The sequence below is a fragment of the Pezoporus flaviventris genome, unplaced genomic scaffold (assembly GCF_033815535.1).
Source record: "Pezoporus flaviventris isolate CSIRO_AGI_PZ_B2104156 unplaced genomic scaffold, CSIRO_AGI_Pfla_v1 ptg000002l, whole genome shotgun sequence".
Lineage (NCBI taxonomy): Eukaryota > Metazoa > Chordata > Aves > Psittaciformes > Psittacidae > Pezoporus > Pezoporus flaviventris.
The window spans coordinates 82,249,395-82,266,166 of record NW_026892550.1 but is presented as its reverse complement, the minus strand read 5'-3'; the positions used below and the strand labels follow the sequence as shown (position 1 = coordinate 82,266,166).

At 41.8% G+C, this 16,772-nt stretch overlaps 1 protein-coding gene across 5 annotated transcripts in view; it reads left to right on the top strand.

The window, feature by feature from the left end:
* CACNA1C (calcium voltage-gated channel subunit alpha1 C) overlaps positions 1–16,772 on the top strand; it is a 482,397-nt gene that overhangs the window by 418,241 nt on the left and 47,384 nt on the right. For 4 of the 5 annotated variants that reach the window (XM_061444714.1, XM_061444713.1, XM_061444712.1 and 1 more), the window contains one exon: positions 12,395–12,478. In XM_061444714.1, coding sequence (XP_061300698.1) covers positions 12,395–12,478 — 84 coding nt within the window. Of the gene's footprint in view, positions 1–11,677; positions 11,762–12,394; positions 12,479–16,772 lie in introns of all 5 variants that reach the window. The other variant, XM_061444716.1, reaches the window with a different exon arrangement.

Sequence of the window (16,772 nt, the reverse complement as noted above, 5' to 3'; positions counted from 1 at the left end):
CAGCAAAAGGCAAATAATCCCATGTGATCCCAGGAAGAGATACTACCCTCTGAGTAGTAGAAATCGTGAGTGTCACCCATAGTTATCTCTTAGTCTCCATTTACTGATGGATCTACATGTCCTCGGTGTTTCTTTCTCCCGTGGTGTCTCTGCCCTTCCTTACTCCTCTTTAAGCTTCACTCGGTCAGCATTTATCATGTATTTGATACACTGGTATCTCTTCTCAAACATGAAAAATTACTCATCTGTTTTTGTTTCCTTTTTACTACTCTATTTCTCTTATGTTTATGCCCCTAAACAGATCTTTGTGCAGTCACACTGGCTGCTTCATGCTACTTGCATTCTTCTTCACCATTACCGAAATCTGTCATTCCTTGGTCAGGCTAGAGGCTTCAGCATTTTCACAAACAGATGAAATGTATATGAGATCTATTCCCTTGCACCACAGAAACAATGTTGGTTAATTTTGAAGATCTAATGCTTTTGTACTTGTTCATTCTAGTACCTTTAGAAATACCTGTATAGCCTAGGATGCTGCCCTAGCATCATTCATCGCTGTGTTTTATTTCTCCAGTTTACGCAGAGAAAGCAAAGTGAAGACTTTTGCACTCATACAAAAATGTCAGAAAACTGGTTACAATTGAACTGGTTTTGTTCGGAGTGGAAAAACTCTTCAGATCCATCCAACAGGCATAGGAATCACATTTAGTTAGAAGTTCGGATGAAGTACGGTGATAAAAATTAGTATAGTTTGTGTAAATGTGTAAGTGAGCCCGTAGTGCAGGCAGCTCTCTTCCTTTCTTGGAGTTTGACCTCACAATTCTGGTTGTCAAATTGCTCTTACTTTGCAGATTTCTCTGCTTTGAAGGTTTTTAACCTAAGTGATCATCTAATCGTTTCCTCTCCTTGGCTTCAGTATTACACTTTTGGTTTTGGAGGGGCAGCTGAGCCACCTACCCAGTGCAATAGGAAGGGCAGTCTTCCACCCTGCCTCTGGTTGGTACAAGTGCTTTAAAAAGCAAAAGAAGGGGTGAGAGAGCAAATATGTTTCAGAGTCTGTGGGTGGGAAAAAAATATACCTCATTCAGCAAAGAGGGAGCTATGCTTGATATTGGGTAAAAAATAGTGAGCTTGGAGAGAAGTAGGAATAGTCAGGTAAGGGAGTGTGTGAACTGAAGGAAGTGAGAGACCTAAACAAACAGGAAGGACTATGTCCTGGGAGGCAGGAAGAGAGCAAAATAAAACCTGGAGGGGAGGAAATAATGGAGAATGCGCATGGACAGAATATCCTTAAAGGCAAGAGGAATAAATAAATAAATAAATAAATAAATAAATAAATGGAAGAAAAAAAGAATTAAGACCCTGAAAGAGAAAAATATTAATAAATTAGAGAAAGAAATTATTACACAAAAAAAAATAATGTTGCAAGGAGAGAAGTAAAACAGAACCAGGGCTAAAAAGAAAAGCAAACAAGGAAAAGGATTTTTATGGAATTGAAAACTGAATTATAACCCATAGCTTTTAAGCTAATGGATATCTTTTTGTGCTTCTGCCTTCTATTGAAGTTCTCTGGCAGACATCCCAAGTCACCATGTTCAAACACATCAGTATCTCAGGCACAGAGCCTCCCTGTGTACTGTCTCATCAGAATAATTTGCAAGTTGTGTGCGGTGTATTTTCCTACTTCTGTGGATGAAACTCAGCCTCATTGCAAAATGCATCAGCACGTTACACTGGAAATTCTTTCCTTTTTCACCCCAATTTCCTTTTCTGGGTGAAGTCTGGATATATTATATGTTTCTGTGTGTCTTCTGTACAGCAAGTAGCCCAGCCAGAATTAATTTCAGCTGCTCCAACAAGCCCACCTGCCATATGACCAGAAATCTCTGACATCTCTGTAGTGCACCACCAGACACTGCGTTTTATGTGTGCAGTCAGTCTGAGGCTCTCAAGCAACTGCTGAATCAGGCTCAAGGATTTTGGAAATACAATAGAAAAGGGAAGACATCTTAAGCCCTCATTAATCACTCTTCTGCTGTCTTTACTGTGATTATGTATCTGCCAGAAGTTTCATGCATTTTGCATAGCATACATATCATGTGGAGATTTGACCATGTCCACAGGCTGGGGAGGAAGAATGAGCCCCTTTTCTAGGCCCTTTCTGCAAAATATGGTGTGTCAGAGCATCATATTTAGGTGACTTTGATGTGAAGAAATCCTTGGGATAATTATTCTAGACATGAATGGTCAAGTCATCCCAGTCCTTTATACTAACCAGTGGGTTGGAACAGAGAGTCATCAGATAGACTTGCTCTTGGATGCTGCTTGCCTGACAGAATTTCTGTCTGCCCCGTATGTCCAGGAGAAAGAAGAGAAAAGAGAGGCTAAGAAAGTAATAGAGGCTCTTGCAGCACAGCATGGGCCATAGCACTCTCACAGCAGCTCGGCATTAAAACTTTCTCACAGAACATGGAAGGGCATCCAACTAGCCAAGGACTAAACCAGCCGCTTTTGTTATTCCACACCTTAAATTGAAGCTGCTCAGGAGTCTGTGCTGCCAACATGTTACAAGGCAGTGATATTAGAAGAAAGAGGAACCACATCCTGGCCCATCAAGTTAAACAGTACACATGATGTAACTGTAGAGCCTTGAACAACAAATTTTCCAGCTAATACAAAAAAAAAGAGAATTTGCAACAGAATGCTCAGGAGTGAGGTTGATTTAGCACAGTTTCCATAAATGAGGAGTTAGCAAGCAAGTAACTGCCTTCTCTGTCATGTGGAAGTACAGGGAATCCTCTTTGATACTTCTAGATTTCACCAAGTTCCTCACCAGGGAGGTGTGTGGGAGGAGAAGTCTGGCTATTCCCGACACTTTGAAGGAGAAGAAAGTAGTGCCAGACTAAAGTTTTTCTATTGTGCATATGCTTATATTCTGAGATGGCATAGGCGTGACTCCACCTAAACAAGTCATGCAGTGTGAAAAACATTTGGTAGGTGAATGTAGCAGAAGCAACTAGGCAGATGATGAGAAATGGAATTTCACAGCAAATCCTAGCTCATACCTCTAATTGAATCTGGGTCAGGAAACATCAAAGTCTTCCTTCTGAGCACTGGTTGACATCCTGTATGAAGTATACTGGTCCCATTTCCTCATGGAAAATGTGTGTTGCAGAAAGGCAGGAGCAGATCTCGGTTGGTTTCTTCATTGGTGCCCCCAGAGAAGAGGCCAAGAGTGAAATAAGTATACAGAACAAACTTCCCTCTTCATGCAGAAATAAATGTCCTTTCATGTTGTGGTTGAAGCAATTGGTGAGGGACAAAAAGGCTGTTTGATCTGCTGCTTCCCGTGTTACATTTGTTGTTTAAATGCAGGATGTTCTCCTCCCTGGAGGACAAGGCCAGCAATTTTCTGCACACAAATAGATCCTCTAATTATTATATAGAAAGTGTGAAATTCCTAACACTGATCAGCCAGAGCTATGCAATCCTCCAGCTTTCTGAAGGATCAGTGGAGAATTCAGTAGGCAGAAAAAGCTGTTAAAGAGGCTGTGTAAGAGCTTCAATGAGAGAGGACCTTCTCCTTCACAGCAAGTGTACCCAGAGAATTTGCATATTGCTGCAACATTGTGACAGATTTATTTTCAGTCTGGCACTTGGGGGTTTTAATGTCATTATAAATGATCAAAAATAATGATACGACTGCACAATGCAACAGTGTGGGAAGTACTGTATTAGCTATAGCACTTAATTATTTAATACAGAGAATTATTCACACACTGTTAAAAGCCCAGTGGGATGGTGAACAGGGGTCTCATTCACAACAGCATCGACAGCATCAGCAGCAGCATGTACAGGGCACAGTTCCAGGGAAAAGTGACTTGCTCTGACTCTCAAAAGGAAATTCCCAACTATCTATCACTTCATGTGAGGTTGTTTTACAGGGTCAAGAACTCTCACAGATGCGAGTCTTCTCTTCATGTAAGAATGATACCAGGTAGCAGACTGTGATACAGCCCCTGTTAAGAACTGTTCCTCACGTTAGGAAGTTACATTTCCTCTGCCAGATGGTTACCTGGCTGAGGTCTAAGAGAGTTTGTTTCTCCTCTGTCATGAATCTGACTTTTGTAGGACCTTGGAAACTTTAGGTTTCTACGTTTCTGTTTTCACACATGTAAAATGAGAGTAACCATTCTCTTTTGGAAAGTTGTGGTTGATGGATTACATGAAAGTAGGCATTATTTTATTAACTATTCTAATCCGCGTAAAATCAAGCCTTTCCTGAAAATGGAGATAACCTAGAAAAAACAAATTAAGAAACCTATTGCTCAAACCTACCAGCCTGTTTCTAGAAGACTGTGCCTTTCTTTCCTGTGAGTATCCATTATTCGTGCAGCAGCCATGTTTTACCATGGTGCAGAGAAAGGGAAGCTATTCCAAGTCCAGCCCCATATTCAGAATGCTTCCTCAACTGTTAGGAGCCGTTGCTACTGGCTCATCTTCCCACAACAGTAAATGACTCTTCATTCTGAAAGATGTGTCACTTCTGTTGAGTTTACTTCTTTTGCATCATTCTTCCCTGGGCTGGGATGTCAGTCCAACTTCAGAAGACGACTATTTTAAACAGCTAAGCCCATCGTTTTGCTGTTTTCATAGGACTGTTTCATGTTGCTGGTTTGGTTTATTTCCTTCAAGAGTTATCTGTTGATTCTCATGAAGACCTGCTTTTTCTAGACCTTGCAAAGTCTTTGAGCATTTACAGCTTCTTCCTAATGGAATTTGACAGCAACATTCTCGCGGAATGCATTTTGTGATAAATGATCTGTTCAGACATAGCAAGCCATCACGTTCACTTTTCAGTCTTTCTGGTAAAACTGGTGTTGATTTTGTTCCTCTTTGCTGAGAACAAGTTTGGTTTCTGACTGCAGGGCAGTAATTGTTAAATGACTGCAATGTAACTACTGTTCATGAAGAAAAGGGTCCAACTCCTCACTGTGCCATAGCATACCTGTAGGAAAGTCAGGAACGTTTATCTTACTTTTCTAGGTCAACAACAGAACTTAAAGACAGCTTTCTGTTACTCTGATTCTTTTTCAAGCATTTATATCAAGGAGGCCTTAGGAATTCTGAGGAATTACCCTCCTTTCAGAGGCAGCTAAGAGCAGTCCAGTCAAAAAATGACATCAGAGTCAGCTACTTGAATCATCCAGTTTCAGCATGTTTTACTGTTACCATTTCCTCAGACCTTCTCAACATGTTGCCTTGAAATACAGTCTTTGCAACCTCTAAGAGATGCTTCCAGGATAAATGCTTCCATACTGTCTTTGTCATGCGTCTTTCCCAGTCTTTGGAAAATCTGGGACCATAACATTGCACTTCAAGCCTTCCACATGGCTGAGTACTTGTGTGCTACTAGCCACTTTACAGTAAATGAAATATGGAGAGATGTAAGGTAACTGTGCCACCATGTAGGTGGGCATGGAATAGCTCACAGGACCATCTAGAAATTACAATTCTGGTGGAATGGAAGGAGTTTCAGTGAACTTCCAGTTCACAGAACAGATATGACAAAGACTTTTCTAGGCGTGACATTCCTGACATTATCAATTGTCAGTAGTTATGGAGAGCATAAAGAAAAGGGTCTGTTGTGATACAAGAGATTATATCATTTCAGCCTCCGTAAATGTTTAAGTTTGTCAAATGGTGGCTTGGGGACCTTGGTTCAGGCAATGGAGTTTTCTCCTTTTTTATTGTGATTAGAGATATTTGTCCACTAGAAGCACAGGTGAGACCCATAGTTTGCTTTCAGACCTACATGCTCTGAAAAAGTAATCAGAAGGTGGTCACTTTTAGCCAGTGACCATGTACTCCAGCTTTATACCAGTAGCCTAGAAATAAGCATTCCAAGTCACAGCACCATTCAAGATCTCCAACTCCTTTGTTTGTGTCAAGCAGTGTCCACTGTTTCCTGGCAGGTCCTCAGACCCCAAGGGGTACCTGTCTGCTTTCACTGACATCCTTTTGTGAGAGAGAGTGAGAAAGGGTAAAGGAAAACATCAAAGTTATTGGTGTTATAGGAAGTTATAACACCTGTCTTGATCTACAGCTTGATCTTGTCTTCTTATGGAATAAGCAGATTGTGGCAGAAGCCTTTCAGAGCTGACCAGACCTTTGGAACAGTCTGGGGAGCTGAAAAGCTCCTCTCCTCATTCCCTGTCTATGGAAAGATTTGATGGAACACAGGGGGCTTGTGCAATTCTCTGCCACAATGACTCATTACAGTGACTGGTAGGTGAACTGCAGGGATTCTGTCTCAGAATTAATCCATCAATGGATGGGAGCTGATAGATAATGTGCAAATAGATGCTGTTTTCCTGCAGCCTGTCAGGAGCTCCAAGCAGCTGCATCCTCCACTTTATTCCTTCTCTGCTAGGTTCTGCTAATTTCCCTGATTGCTGTTATGGCTAAATAGTATCTTGGCATAACAGAATCTGCATCTGACACAAATCTCCGTTTGGTGTCAGGAGCTATTGTAGCTTTCTTTGTGAGATTGTTCAGGATACATGTAAATCACTCAAATCGGCTGTGAGAAGGTATGCCAAGAGTCACAGCGCCATGTAAATGTCATTTGATTCAATACCATTTTCCAATGAAACTGTCCCTTTTGCAAAATTACTTTCAGGGAAAGCCTCTTTTAAGAAGTCCAAGAGCTGACTCTCACAGCTCCAAATAGCCTGCAACATTTTCAGAAACAAATTCTCATACCAAGCAACCTTCATCTAAACTAGCAATTCATCTCATTTTGTGAATTTCTAGCAAAGTCTGCTTTGGTGCCCTTTACAATCAGCAGGAATATTTTTTGCTAAGAAATCACGGAGTATCAGGGTATAAGCTCCTTTCTCTCCTTTCCATATATGCTTTTCAGCTGATTAAGATTGAATCTTCTTTTTGTTGTTTTAGGATACAGCTTTATTTAAGATAAGTGATAGAAAGGTTCGCGCTTTTTTTAGGCTGTGTAGTTACCTATATGTCTTAGTTTCTTCTTGACGCTTCATTTCCCTATTCATACATGCATGCATGCATGTCTTTCCCTTTCTTCCTATGACACTGCAGCATCTTCTTCACTGGGGACCATCTGACCTACATTCAGATCCCACCCAGAATAGCCTTGACCCTTGCTGTGCTCTTCGTCTTTACAGACTTTTCTTTCAGAGGCATTTGTTAAATTTTGCCAGCCAGCTTGTAAGAGATGGGAATAAAAACCTGGGACTAAGCACGTAAATGACTGCACATCAATTAACACACAAGCAGGCCTGCAGCTCCCACAGGGCTGGATGCTCAAAACCCAGCTGCTGCCATAGTTGCTACTCAACAGCACCTTTCCCCTGAGGATTTCTGTTTCAGTGTAGATACATTGCTCGCCAGATACCACATGTTTTTATTATGGGCCTCAGGTGACTTTGAGCTCAGACCTTCAGGCAGACTCCAGTGGACAATTTTCTCTGCTGTTAATGAGGCTTCTTAGATACTGCATTAGGATCTCATATTCACAAAAAGTAACGGAACTTCTGAACCCATTTCAAATCAATCCAGAGATTTCAATGGGTCAATAAGAACCAAACCAAACCCCAGCTTCTCTGACAGCTAATCTCAGCAACTAGGAAACCTAAAAATGATTGTCATGCTCATTCTGATATGCTACCATGTCTTCTCCCCTCGCACAAATGAGATTCCATTCCAGTCAGCTACTGCATATTTATGCTCAACCTTTCATTAACTTATTGATCATGTGGTGATACACTATCCTTTGCTACCTTTGGAGAAATAAAAAAGTGGGGAAAAAATATGCTCTAATGGTGGGGCTGTTTCATGCTTTCTGAATATTCAGTCCAATCCTCCTGGTCTCTTTCTGTCCTCCTTTCTCCCCAAAAGCTTCATGGATCTCCAAAGACATCCCACAAGAGAGGGTGACTACCATTCCCCAGTAAGCCCCTGAGGCTGCCATTATGTGGCATGCAATTGTGCAGCTAAATCAAGGTCAAGCGTCTCCCTTTAAGGGTAAAATATGGTATTACACTCCTAATTCCTGTACTGCAAAAACAAACAGTGCCATCAATTCATTTCCAGTCAGACCTCCACCCCCTTGGGAAAAATAAACAGAACTTTCTGGTGGGAAAAACAGTTTGGAAATACAACCTCTTTATTAGAGTGAAAGCTCTTCCTTCATTCAGCTTGTCTTTCATTAGCCACCCTGGTACACTCCAGTGAAGAATGTGGCTCGAAGAGATACTTTGAGGTTGCAAGAGGCAAGTCCCAAAGGGGTTTAGTTCACTTTCGATATGTACTCGTAACTCCTGACAAGGTTCTGAGGTCTGATCCCAAGCTAAGTGGCCACATAGCCATTTGCTGGTATAAATATCTCCAAGGAGGGTGGCTTTTCAAGGAAAGATTCCATTACCTTCCACGCAAATGAAGCGTCTATCTTCTCTGTTTTCTTTGAGCTCTCTTCCTGTGAATAATATCTTCCTATTTTTCACCCTTCTGTTTGAAACACAGAAGGAACAGGTGAGGAGGAAAGGAAAGTTTTAAATTTCATGTGTTTTCTTAATTCAACACTGCCATATTGGATGTGGGGTTGAGTAAAACTGCATTCGTATCCATGGTTCCTCTCTGTCACTCATCTAAGAGGAACAGGAGGAAGAGCTCTCTTAAGTCCACCTTAAAGCTACGCAGTAACAGACCATGGTAATGCTCTTTCTGTGATCCCAGAGCAGACCAGCTCATGACTTTCAAGCAAGGAGCTGGCTGATGAGACTCAGGAGAGCACCCCATGAGAAAGAGCTGCACCACCAAAGTTAGCAGAGTGACTTCAAGTGTGCTGTGGTGTCACAAAGGTCCAAAGCAGCTATTGGTAATGGCAATAAAAAAGGGACCTTTTCTTCCTGGGCCTGAATCTCTCTTAAGATGTGCCAGTGTTGTCAGTGCAGTGTCATTGCTTCCAGTTGAAGCTGCATTACCTCAAATGGGAGCAAAATTTACTTCACTGGCTTCAGTGGTCATCTGAGGACAGGACTTGATGCTACTTGTCACCTGCATTTTGTACCAAAAGCAAATGCTATTCCACCAGAAGCAGTGGCTTTAGGGGTCTTTGTAAAGAAGTTGCTCAGTGAAAAGAAACTGTGAATTTGTTTGCATCAAAAACATTCTTTGACGTATGATGCCAATCATAGTAAAAATAATCACCTATCCATCACCACATATTTAAAACTAGATAGTCATCATTTTCATAGGCAAAAGCTAAGCAACATGTTTTGGATCTTCACCCTTGCAGCTGCTCAAAAGCAAACTCTGTTTTTATGGAGTTGTTTGGGTTCCTGCTGAAATCCTTAGTAATTCCTAAACTATTCAATTTGAGAAGAAAGTGGAAGATAGCCATGCTATCGGATGGATGCATTCATTTGGCATGTGAGCAGTGCCACTGCCTTCACCAGCACTGTGCATATGAACAGGGGCAGGAGGATTGGGTCTGTTGTCTTCTACTCTGTTCTCTTTGATCCTGCAAGCGTGTTGTCTGCCAAGGTCGCATCAGGCTGCAAAGGCACTTTTTGCAACTCTGTATGATCTGTGTCTGTCCTTTATTTAGTCAAAATGTGTTTGCCTCTACAATTTAATCTGCTGTTCTCTCCCTCCCCTTCTTCTTGGTGAAGTCTAATTACAGTTTTATTCCAGGTCCATCTGGTTGCTAACGATGCTGGACACCACTGCTGAATTCATTCTAATATTTGTTGTGTATTTTCTAGGCTGGACGCTGAATAATAATATTCTCTGAATTTGCTTTTGCTCCTGTTTCCTTCTTTCCTGTTGTAGCTAATTGCATAGTAATGTGTAGCCATGGGATAACTACTTCTCCTGGTGTAGATCTGCTAAGAGTTGCCTATTTCAGGCTGCAGAGTAAAGGGGTTTTTTTGCTGGTTTGGAGAAGATTTCAAAGTCCACTCCACCAGTTCCCTTCACTGGGGTAGAACCAGCTGAGCAGTGGCTTTCTCTGCTTCACAGATTTTCTTTTTTTTCCCTTGTCACAAGCATAATGCAGCTTATAAATGTGAGTCTCCAAGCATCCTGGAGGCAGTGTTTCAGTTCAGAAATACACTTTTTACCAGTGCCTGCTCCATCTGATGGTTGAACCCACAGTAATTTCAGGTCCCAAGCCTGGCTTGTGCAGTACCAGTGCTGGGATTTTGGGGTGGGTTTTTTTTTTTTTCCTTTCTTTTTTTTTCTTTTTCTTTTTTTCTTTTTGCTTTCTGCAGCACTGCCTGGGAACACAGACTCACACTTTACCCATGACCTGACTCTCTGGCTAAGAATAGCAGTCGCAGTGCAACTTGGGTTCAATCTCACTGGAGACATGCTGCAGCTGGGAAACAGGGAGGTCAGCTTAGCCCATGCTCACAAAACCAAACACACAAAAGGAGTATGGAGCATTTTGTATGTTCGCCTCCTTTTAAGACTGCAGAACAAAGGGAAGAAGTTGGCACAGGCGTTCAGTGGGCTAACATTTTCTTCGCTCATGATACTGTGTTGTACAGGAAGTTTATATGCAGAAGCTCATGTGCTGGGCTGAACAGAACGTTTTCCAAACAGGTCCTGTATCCTTATAGCCTTCCCAGCCAAAAATCATGCAGGATGGGGACACTAAGCAGTGCTGATTAGCTTCTCCTGAGCTCTGCTTAGGACAGTGAGATACTTGAAATAGCCCCAAAATGATTCTGCACAGCAAAGCAAAAGTATGAGTTTAACACTTGCTAGCGGATCTGCCATAGTTTGTCTAGACAGCCAATGTTGCAGTGGTTCTGTGGCACTATCTTTAGCACGAGTTAGCACATGCTAAAGCCAGTTTTGCTCTTGTTCTTACCCCTTCGTGGTGGGGTACATCAGGACAAGCTACAGTCACACCTTCATTTTGTGGTGAGATGTGCTTTGAGAGTACCAGAAACGGCAGTGCTGCCCTGTAGTTTAAGCATTAGTAATAGAAATGTTAAGGTAATGGCTGTCATAATACTCAATATGGCTGGGTGAAGAGAAAGGTGACAAGCAGTGAGGTTTAGGTAGCACATCCTCAGCCCTTCTGTGCCCTCTGCTCCAACATGACGGGGTACAATGCACTGCAGCGGGGCAGCCAGCCATTCACTCCTAAAGCCAGCACACAGCATTGTATCTGGAGCATGGACTGGTGGATTAATACTCACACTGGCAGAAGGGGACCCATTTTTTGAGAGAACCATATGACTCCATTCCTATACTGTTCCCACAGCCAAATCTAAGCCAGATGAGGAAGGGTGCTGTGTTGTGAGGAATCAAAGTGTCTGAAGGAGCTGGTCCTGCAAGCCCTACTCCTATGAGCAGATATGCTCAAAGTGATCTGTGTGGCTTCCTTTTGCCCCCTCTCCCAAAGTCGGAGAGAAGGGATAGCTGCTCTGGAATCACGTTAACTGGATAGGGGCTGCTCACACACGTCAGGGATCCCAGGACTGGGCTGCAGCTTGAGAGGCAACAAGCAGACTTAAGAGGAAAGCCCCTTCACGTATCAGGGGAGTAATTCTAATGGTAATTTTGAACTGTTTTTGTCTGTCTAACATTCCTTTTTAATCCCCATCCTGCCTGCCCCTTCCTTATGTAGGGTTACTTTAGTGATCCTTGGAATGTTTTTGACTTCCTCATCGTAATTGGCAGCATTATAGACGTCATTCTCAGTGAAACTAATGTGAGTATTACTCTACCCTCCCCAGGATACCACCACCTCCTCCTCCTCTGCTGTTCCTTCTCTCTTTCTCTCTTTTTTTCTCTTTCTTTGTTTGTTTTTTTTTCTGTTTTTTTTTTCCTCTAGTCATGCTTTTATTGAACTTGCCGTCGTCCTTCTCCTTCTCCCAGGGAAAAAAAAAGGAGGGGGGGAAATGCCTCCTTCTTTTTCACTTGTCATAGCTCGCCCCACAGCTGTGACTGGTGAAAGCGCACAGAGTTTGGGGTGTGTGTGCTTTTTTTCCCTCCAAAAGGTAGACATGCTTGAGTGTAACTTTCTGACTAACCAGGCTTTTGTTGATACCCTCCACCATGTGAAACGTTACAGAGGTTTGAGCAACCAATACTGTAGAGTGGTAAGAGACTATTTAATATGCCCACGTAACCTCTTTCTTTTCTTATTTTTTTTTTCCTCTTCTCTCCCTCTTTCATGCTTTTGTTTTGTTTTTTGATTTATTTTACTTTTTACTTTTTTCCCATCTTTTCTCCCTTTCCCTCTCTCTTTCCCTTCTTTCTCCCTCTCTCTCTCTCATTCTTTCTTTTTCTTCCTTTCTCTCTCTCTTTCTCTTTCTCTCCTTGGCTTCTCTGCCACATGCAGCACTATTTCTGTGATGCATGGAATACATTTGACGCCTTGATTGTTGTGGGTAGCATTGTTGATATAGCAATCACCGAGGTGAACGTAAGTAGCTGGCGTCTGTCCATGATCGTGCCTGCTCTAACATTCACTCATCTTTCCCGGGTTCTTTTTTTTTTTCCCCTTCCCCTTTCCTCCTTTCTTTTGATTTTATTTTCAAAGCTTTTTTTTTTAGTTTTGAAGCTCTCTTTTTTGTTGTTTTTTTTTCTTTTTTTTATGTTTTAATTTTTGGAACGACTTAAAGGACTTTTTGACTGTTGCATCATTTTCTTCCCTTCATAATCCGCCTGGCATGAATTAAACTGTATAGCAGGAAAAGTGATGGGAAATGTGGAGTGTAAGTGAAAAAGCTATTTGTGCCATGGGAAGCTACTAGAATAGTCCCAGGCCAGCACTTTGGTCTACCCAGTGTTATGCTTTTCTTCCCATGGCAGTTCAATACTCTCCACCCCACAGAGAGCTAAAGGTCAGTTCTTTCGAGGTGGAACTGCGGGAACCAAACCAGGAATCCTCCTTGTGCCTCCTCAAACAGGCTGCCTCCAAAAGAAATAAAGACCAAACCATCTGTGATTCCATGATCTCTGTTCAGAGGAACCTGCTCCTAATGTTCAGTTTCTAATTTGAAAGAAAAGGTAAAATAAAAACAAAGCAGGAAGCTCAAAGAAAAACAAAGTGCCAGGGTTTCAATCCAGGTTTTGGGTTTACAACCCAGTTTGCTTCATCTCACAAATTCCACCAGCACAATTAACACTGGTTGGTGCCCATCTCAGCAGACAGGTGAAGTATTGAATGAGCCATGGAGACTGAAATGAGCAGCTGGTGTTCAAGGAATAAAACACTTCAGGCAAACTTCTTCCTCTGTGTTTTTGGAGGTGGATGGCTATAGCATTACAGGATAGATAGATAAAGGGCAGGCAGGAAATGCACAGATTCCCACAAGAAAGACAACAAAGGACCACTAGGTTTACGAGCATGGACAAAAATTGCACTGCAAAATCAAGCTTAGAAAGGCCAGGAAAAAAAAAAATTGAAAGAAAATTGCTGCAAATATGTTAATGAAGGCAAATCAATCATGTATTTTCAAAATCATGTAGCTGTTGAGTAAACATTCCAGCTTGGAATTGTGTACTGTAGAGGCAATCCATCACAAGCAGAAAAGTGACAGCAGAGTTTTCACTCAATACTGACTGTGTTTAGGGGAAAATGTAGGCAACACTTTGGAAAAAATAAAAATGCCTTACTTGGAACTTTCCAAACAAAATATCTAGGTTCTAGTTTAATTCCTGGTCAACACTTTCTTTTTCTTCCTTTGTTTTTTTCTGAAACAGGGACATTTATCCAAGTTGGAATATTTTGATTTAGAATAAATGAAATCTTTTAGTTAGTCTATTTTCTGTTCAGCTAGTCTATTTTCCTTGTCTTTGAAGAGACATTAACTTTTATTTTGCATCTGTTAAATGTGCTACTTTCTGGGCATACACCAAAAAAAATCTCCCAGAATGTTGTAAACCATTTTGGTTACCCTTTTACTAAAGAGATATTAGGAATGGACTGACTGTAGGCGGAAGTCACAATGATCAGGAAGCTGAAGTTGTTCATTTTGAGGAATAAAATTAAAGTCTTTTTTATGTCAGACTTCTCACAACAAACCTAAATGGGGATCCTGGCAATAGCCTTCAGATTGTGGAAAAGTTCAATTCTCATCCACAAAGGAAGAACTGTACATTGTGACAGAGGATGTAAGTACGTCCTCTGGAGATGAATTATGCTAAGCATCAACAAGACTTTCCTGACTGATGTATTTGGATCTGTACAGAAGTCTTCCAAGGAGAAAGGCAGGAAATTCTTGTGTTTCCATAAATAAATGGAGGTCTATCATAGTCAGAAGCCCTGTACTGGGGGGGAAATCTAGTGGATCCTTTTGAAGAAATTTACAGTAATGTCCTATAAATTAAAGAACTTTTTACATCAAGGGTTAAAACGCTTGATATACATCTCATTAAACTTTAGTCATCTGAGAGGAAGACGAATAGTCACCCAGGCCTCTTCTCACTGTTAGTGGAGTGAAACGCACACCTCCCCAAGCCAGCTGGTGCCTCCCTGTATGTGTCTATGACGGGAAAAATTAATTGCTCTTTGGATCTGCCCATCCAGTGACTAATGAGTGTCTAGGTTTGTTAGGTTTGTCTAGACACCCAGTTCTCAGACACTAAATTTAAGCGGGATAAATAACATTCATTCTCAGCATGTTGTCAAGCAGGTCACACTGCTGCTAATTGTGCTATGTTCTGATCTTCAGTCTCCAGGGCTATCCATACTGGGGTGCTTAACTACCATTGACAAGGCTCCCTCTCTTTTCCATTCCCTGGCTAAATTCGAGTTCATGTCAGCCAAGGACCAGAATCCCGTTTTTGGTTATAGAAGTCTATGAAAAATGAGGGTGTGCCTCTGTCCAAGCAACCATCACCTGTCTTAGTTGAGGAGGCAGCAGGAGTGGCCCTGACCCTTATAGTAAGGGTTATGAAGAGTATTGCACAATGGTCCCTCTGTTTCCTCTAAAGAATCCTTTCCTTCTATACAGTTTTTACAGACCTCTGCACACATCTTTTTGTTACCCGGCATGTTTAAATCTTCTCTTTTTATCTAGGCAAGTCCTTTGCTACTAGTTTCAAATGTTTGTTACTAAAAACTTGCACAGTCTTTTGATGCACTGATAAATGAGCAGCAGCTATGGATGAAATTTATTCTGAAATGTTCTGAAATCCCTTTGCACTTATAACCTGTATTGAATAAGAGAATGTTTTGTATGTTGGTTTGTCCTGTCGGATTCCCTTCCTGCTAGCAGCACTTGGTATGTTACATCTGTAGAAAATGGGCTTTGGAAGTAGCAGCCCATCTTGGACGGACAGTTGTCATCTTCCCAAGCAGTGTGAGGCAGTTTATCAGATATTCTTCCCCCCTTCTCCTCAGGAGCTTGTTGCTTTCTTGCTGTTTGTGGGTTTGAGCAAACCCTGCCTTGTGTTTCTGTACAATGTCTTGTCTTGTTCCAAGAGACCTGGAATCTGAAAAAGGAAAAATAAACACTAAAATTCCAATAAACTCCACTAATTGGAGATGTTTAGCCTGGTCAGGTGCAGGTAAGATGTTTCTACCCAGCTCCCTAGAAGCTGAAGGACGTTTGTGGTAGGATCTTGGAACATGCTGCTCTTGGAGCTTACGGATAGTTTTCATTGTGGTCAGTTAGGGAAGATGTCGACACCTGGCACGGGTTAGTTTGATATGTGGCCATGGACAGATAAACCTGAAATCTCTGAGGTTCACCAGATGTTTGCATTCAGGGAAGCGTATCCAGCAGGTGCTGAGCTTCAATAGCTGTAGTTGTGGTGGGAACCCTGACTGGCAGGTTCCACAGTGTGTGTGTAGGTATGTGATTGCATCTGTGCAGCTCCCTGTGCTCTGGGTTGTTTTTTTTTTCCTTTTGACAATTAGTTTTGTTTTCTGAAAAGGAATTTCACAGACCAAAACCTTCGTTATGATATACGTGAGTGTGCATGGGTGGGTCTTTGTGTGTGCACTCCACTAGGTGTAGTATATATTCCTGAACGTGTTTGGATGCCTGCGTATGGGCTTCGAATCCATGGGAGAGTGTACAGACATGAATCTGTGTATGAGAGAAAAAGAGTGTGTATGCAAGCATACAAATTTCATACACATTAGTGTTGTTGAACTGTTGTTGCTGGAGACATATGGGTTGTTGTGTACGTAACTGAGCCTATGAATAAGTTTTCTGAGCCCATGTGGCTACCTAACTATGCAATTTGTCTGCTTATGGATGGGTGTTTCTATCTGAGACTTTCCTGTATGCAGGCATGTTCATCTGCATGCCTGTGTGTGAGTGTATACTTGCATGGCAAGCTCAGCATATTTTTGTTAGCATGCCTGTGCATTCAAAAACAGTGAGAAGGCATGTACTCGTGAGGTAGGCTCCCAGATCACTTTCAGCATTTCTGAGTCCTTTAGGAAACCACCACTTAAAACATCTCCATGGTGTGGAGGTACATCAAGTGGTAAGTCAAATTGCATTGCATTAGGCCCACTTGCTTGCTGCAACTTGGGAACATCTCCCAGGTGAGCCCCAGCAGCTCCACAGACACATGGAAAAGCAGCTCACACAACTGAGTGTAAAGGGCATGAGGAAGGTTAAAATCTGGTGGGTTTGGAAGCTTCAGAGAGAGGCACAGTTTCTGCTAAATTCACTTCAAAATTGCCTTACATTTAAGCTGCATTTTCAGAGTTTTGCTTCTCAGTAAGTGAGAAAATAACTCCAAAAAACTTCTGA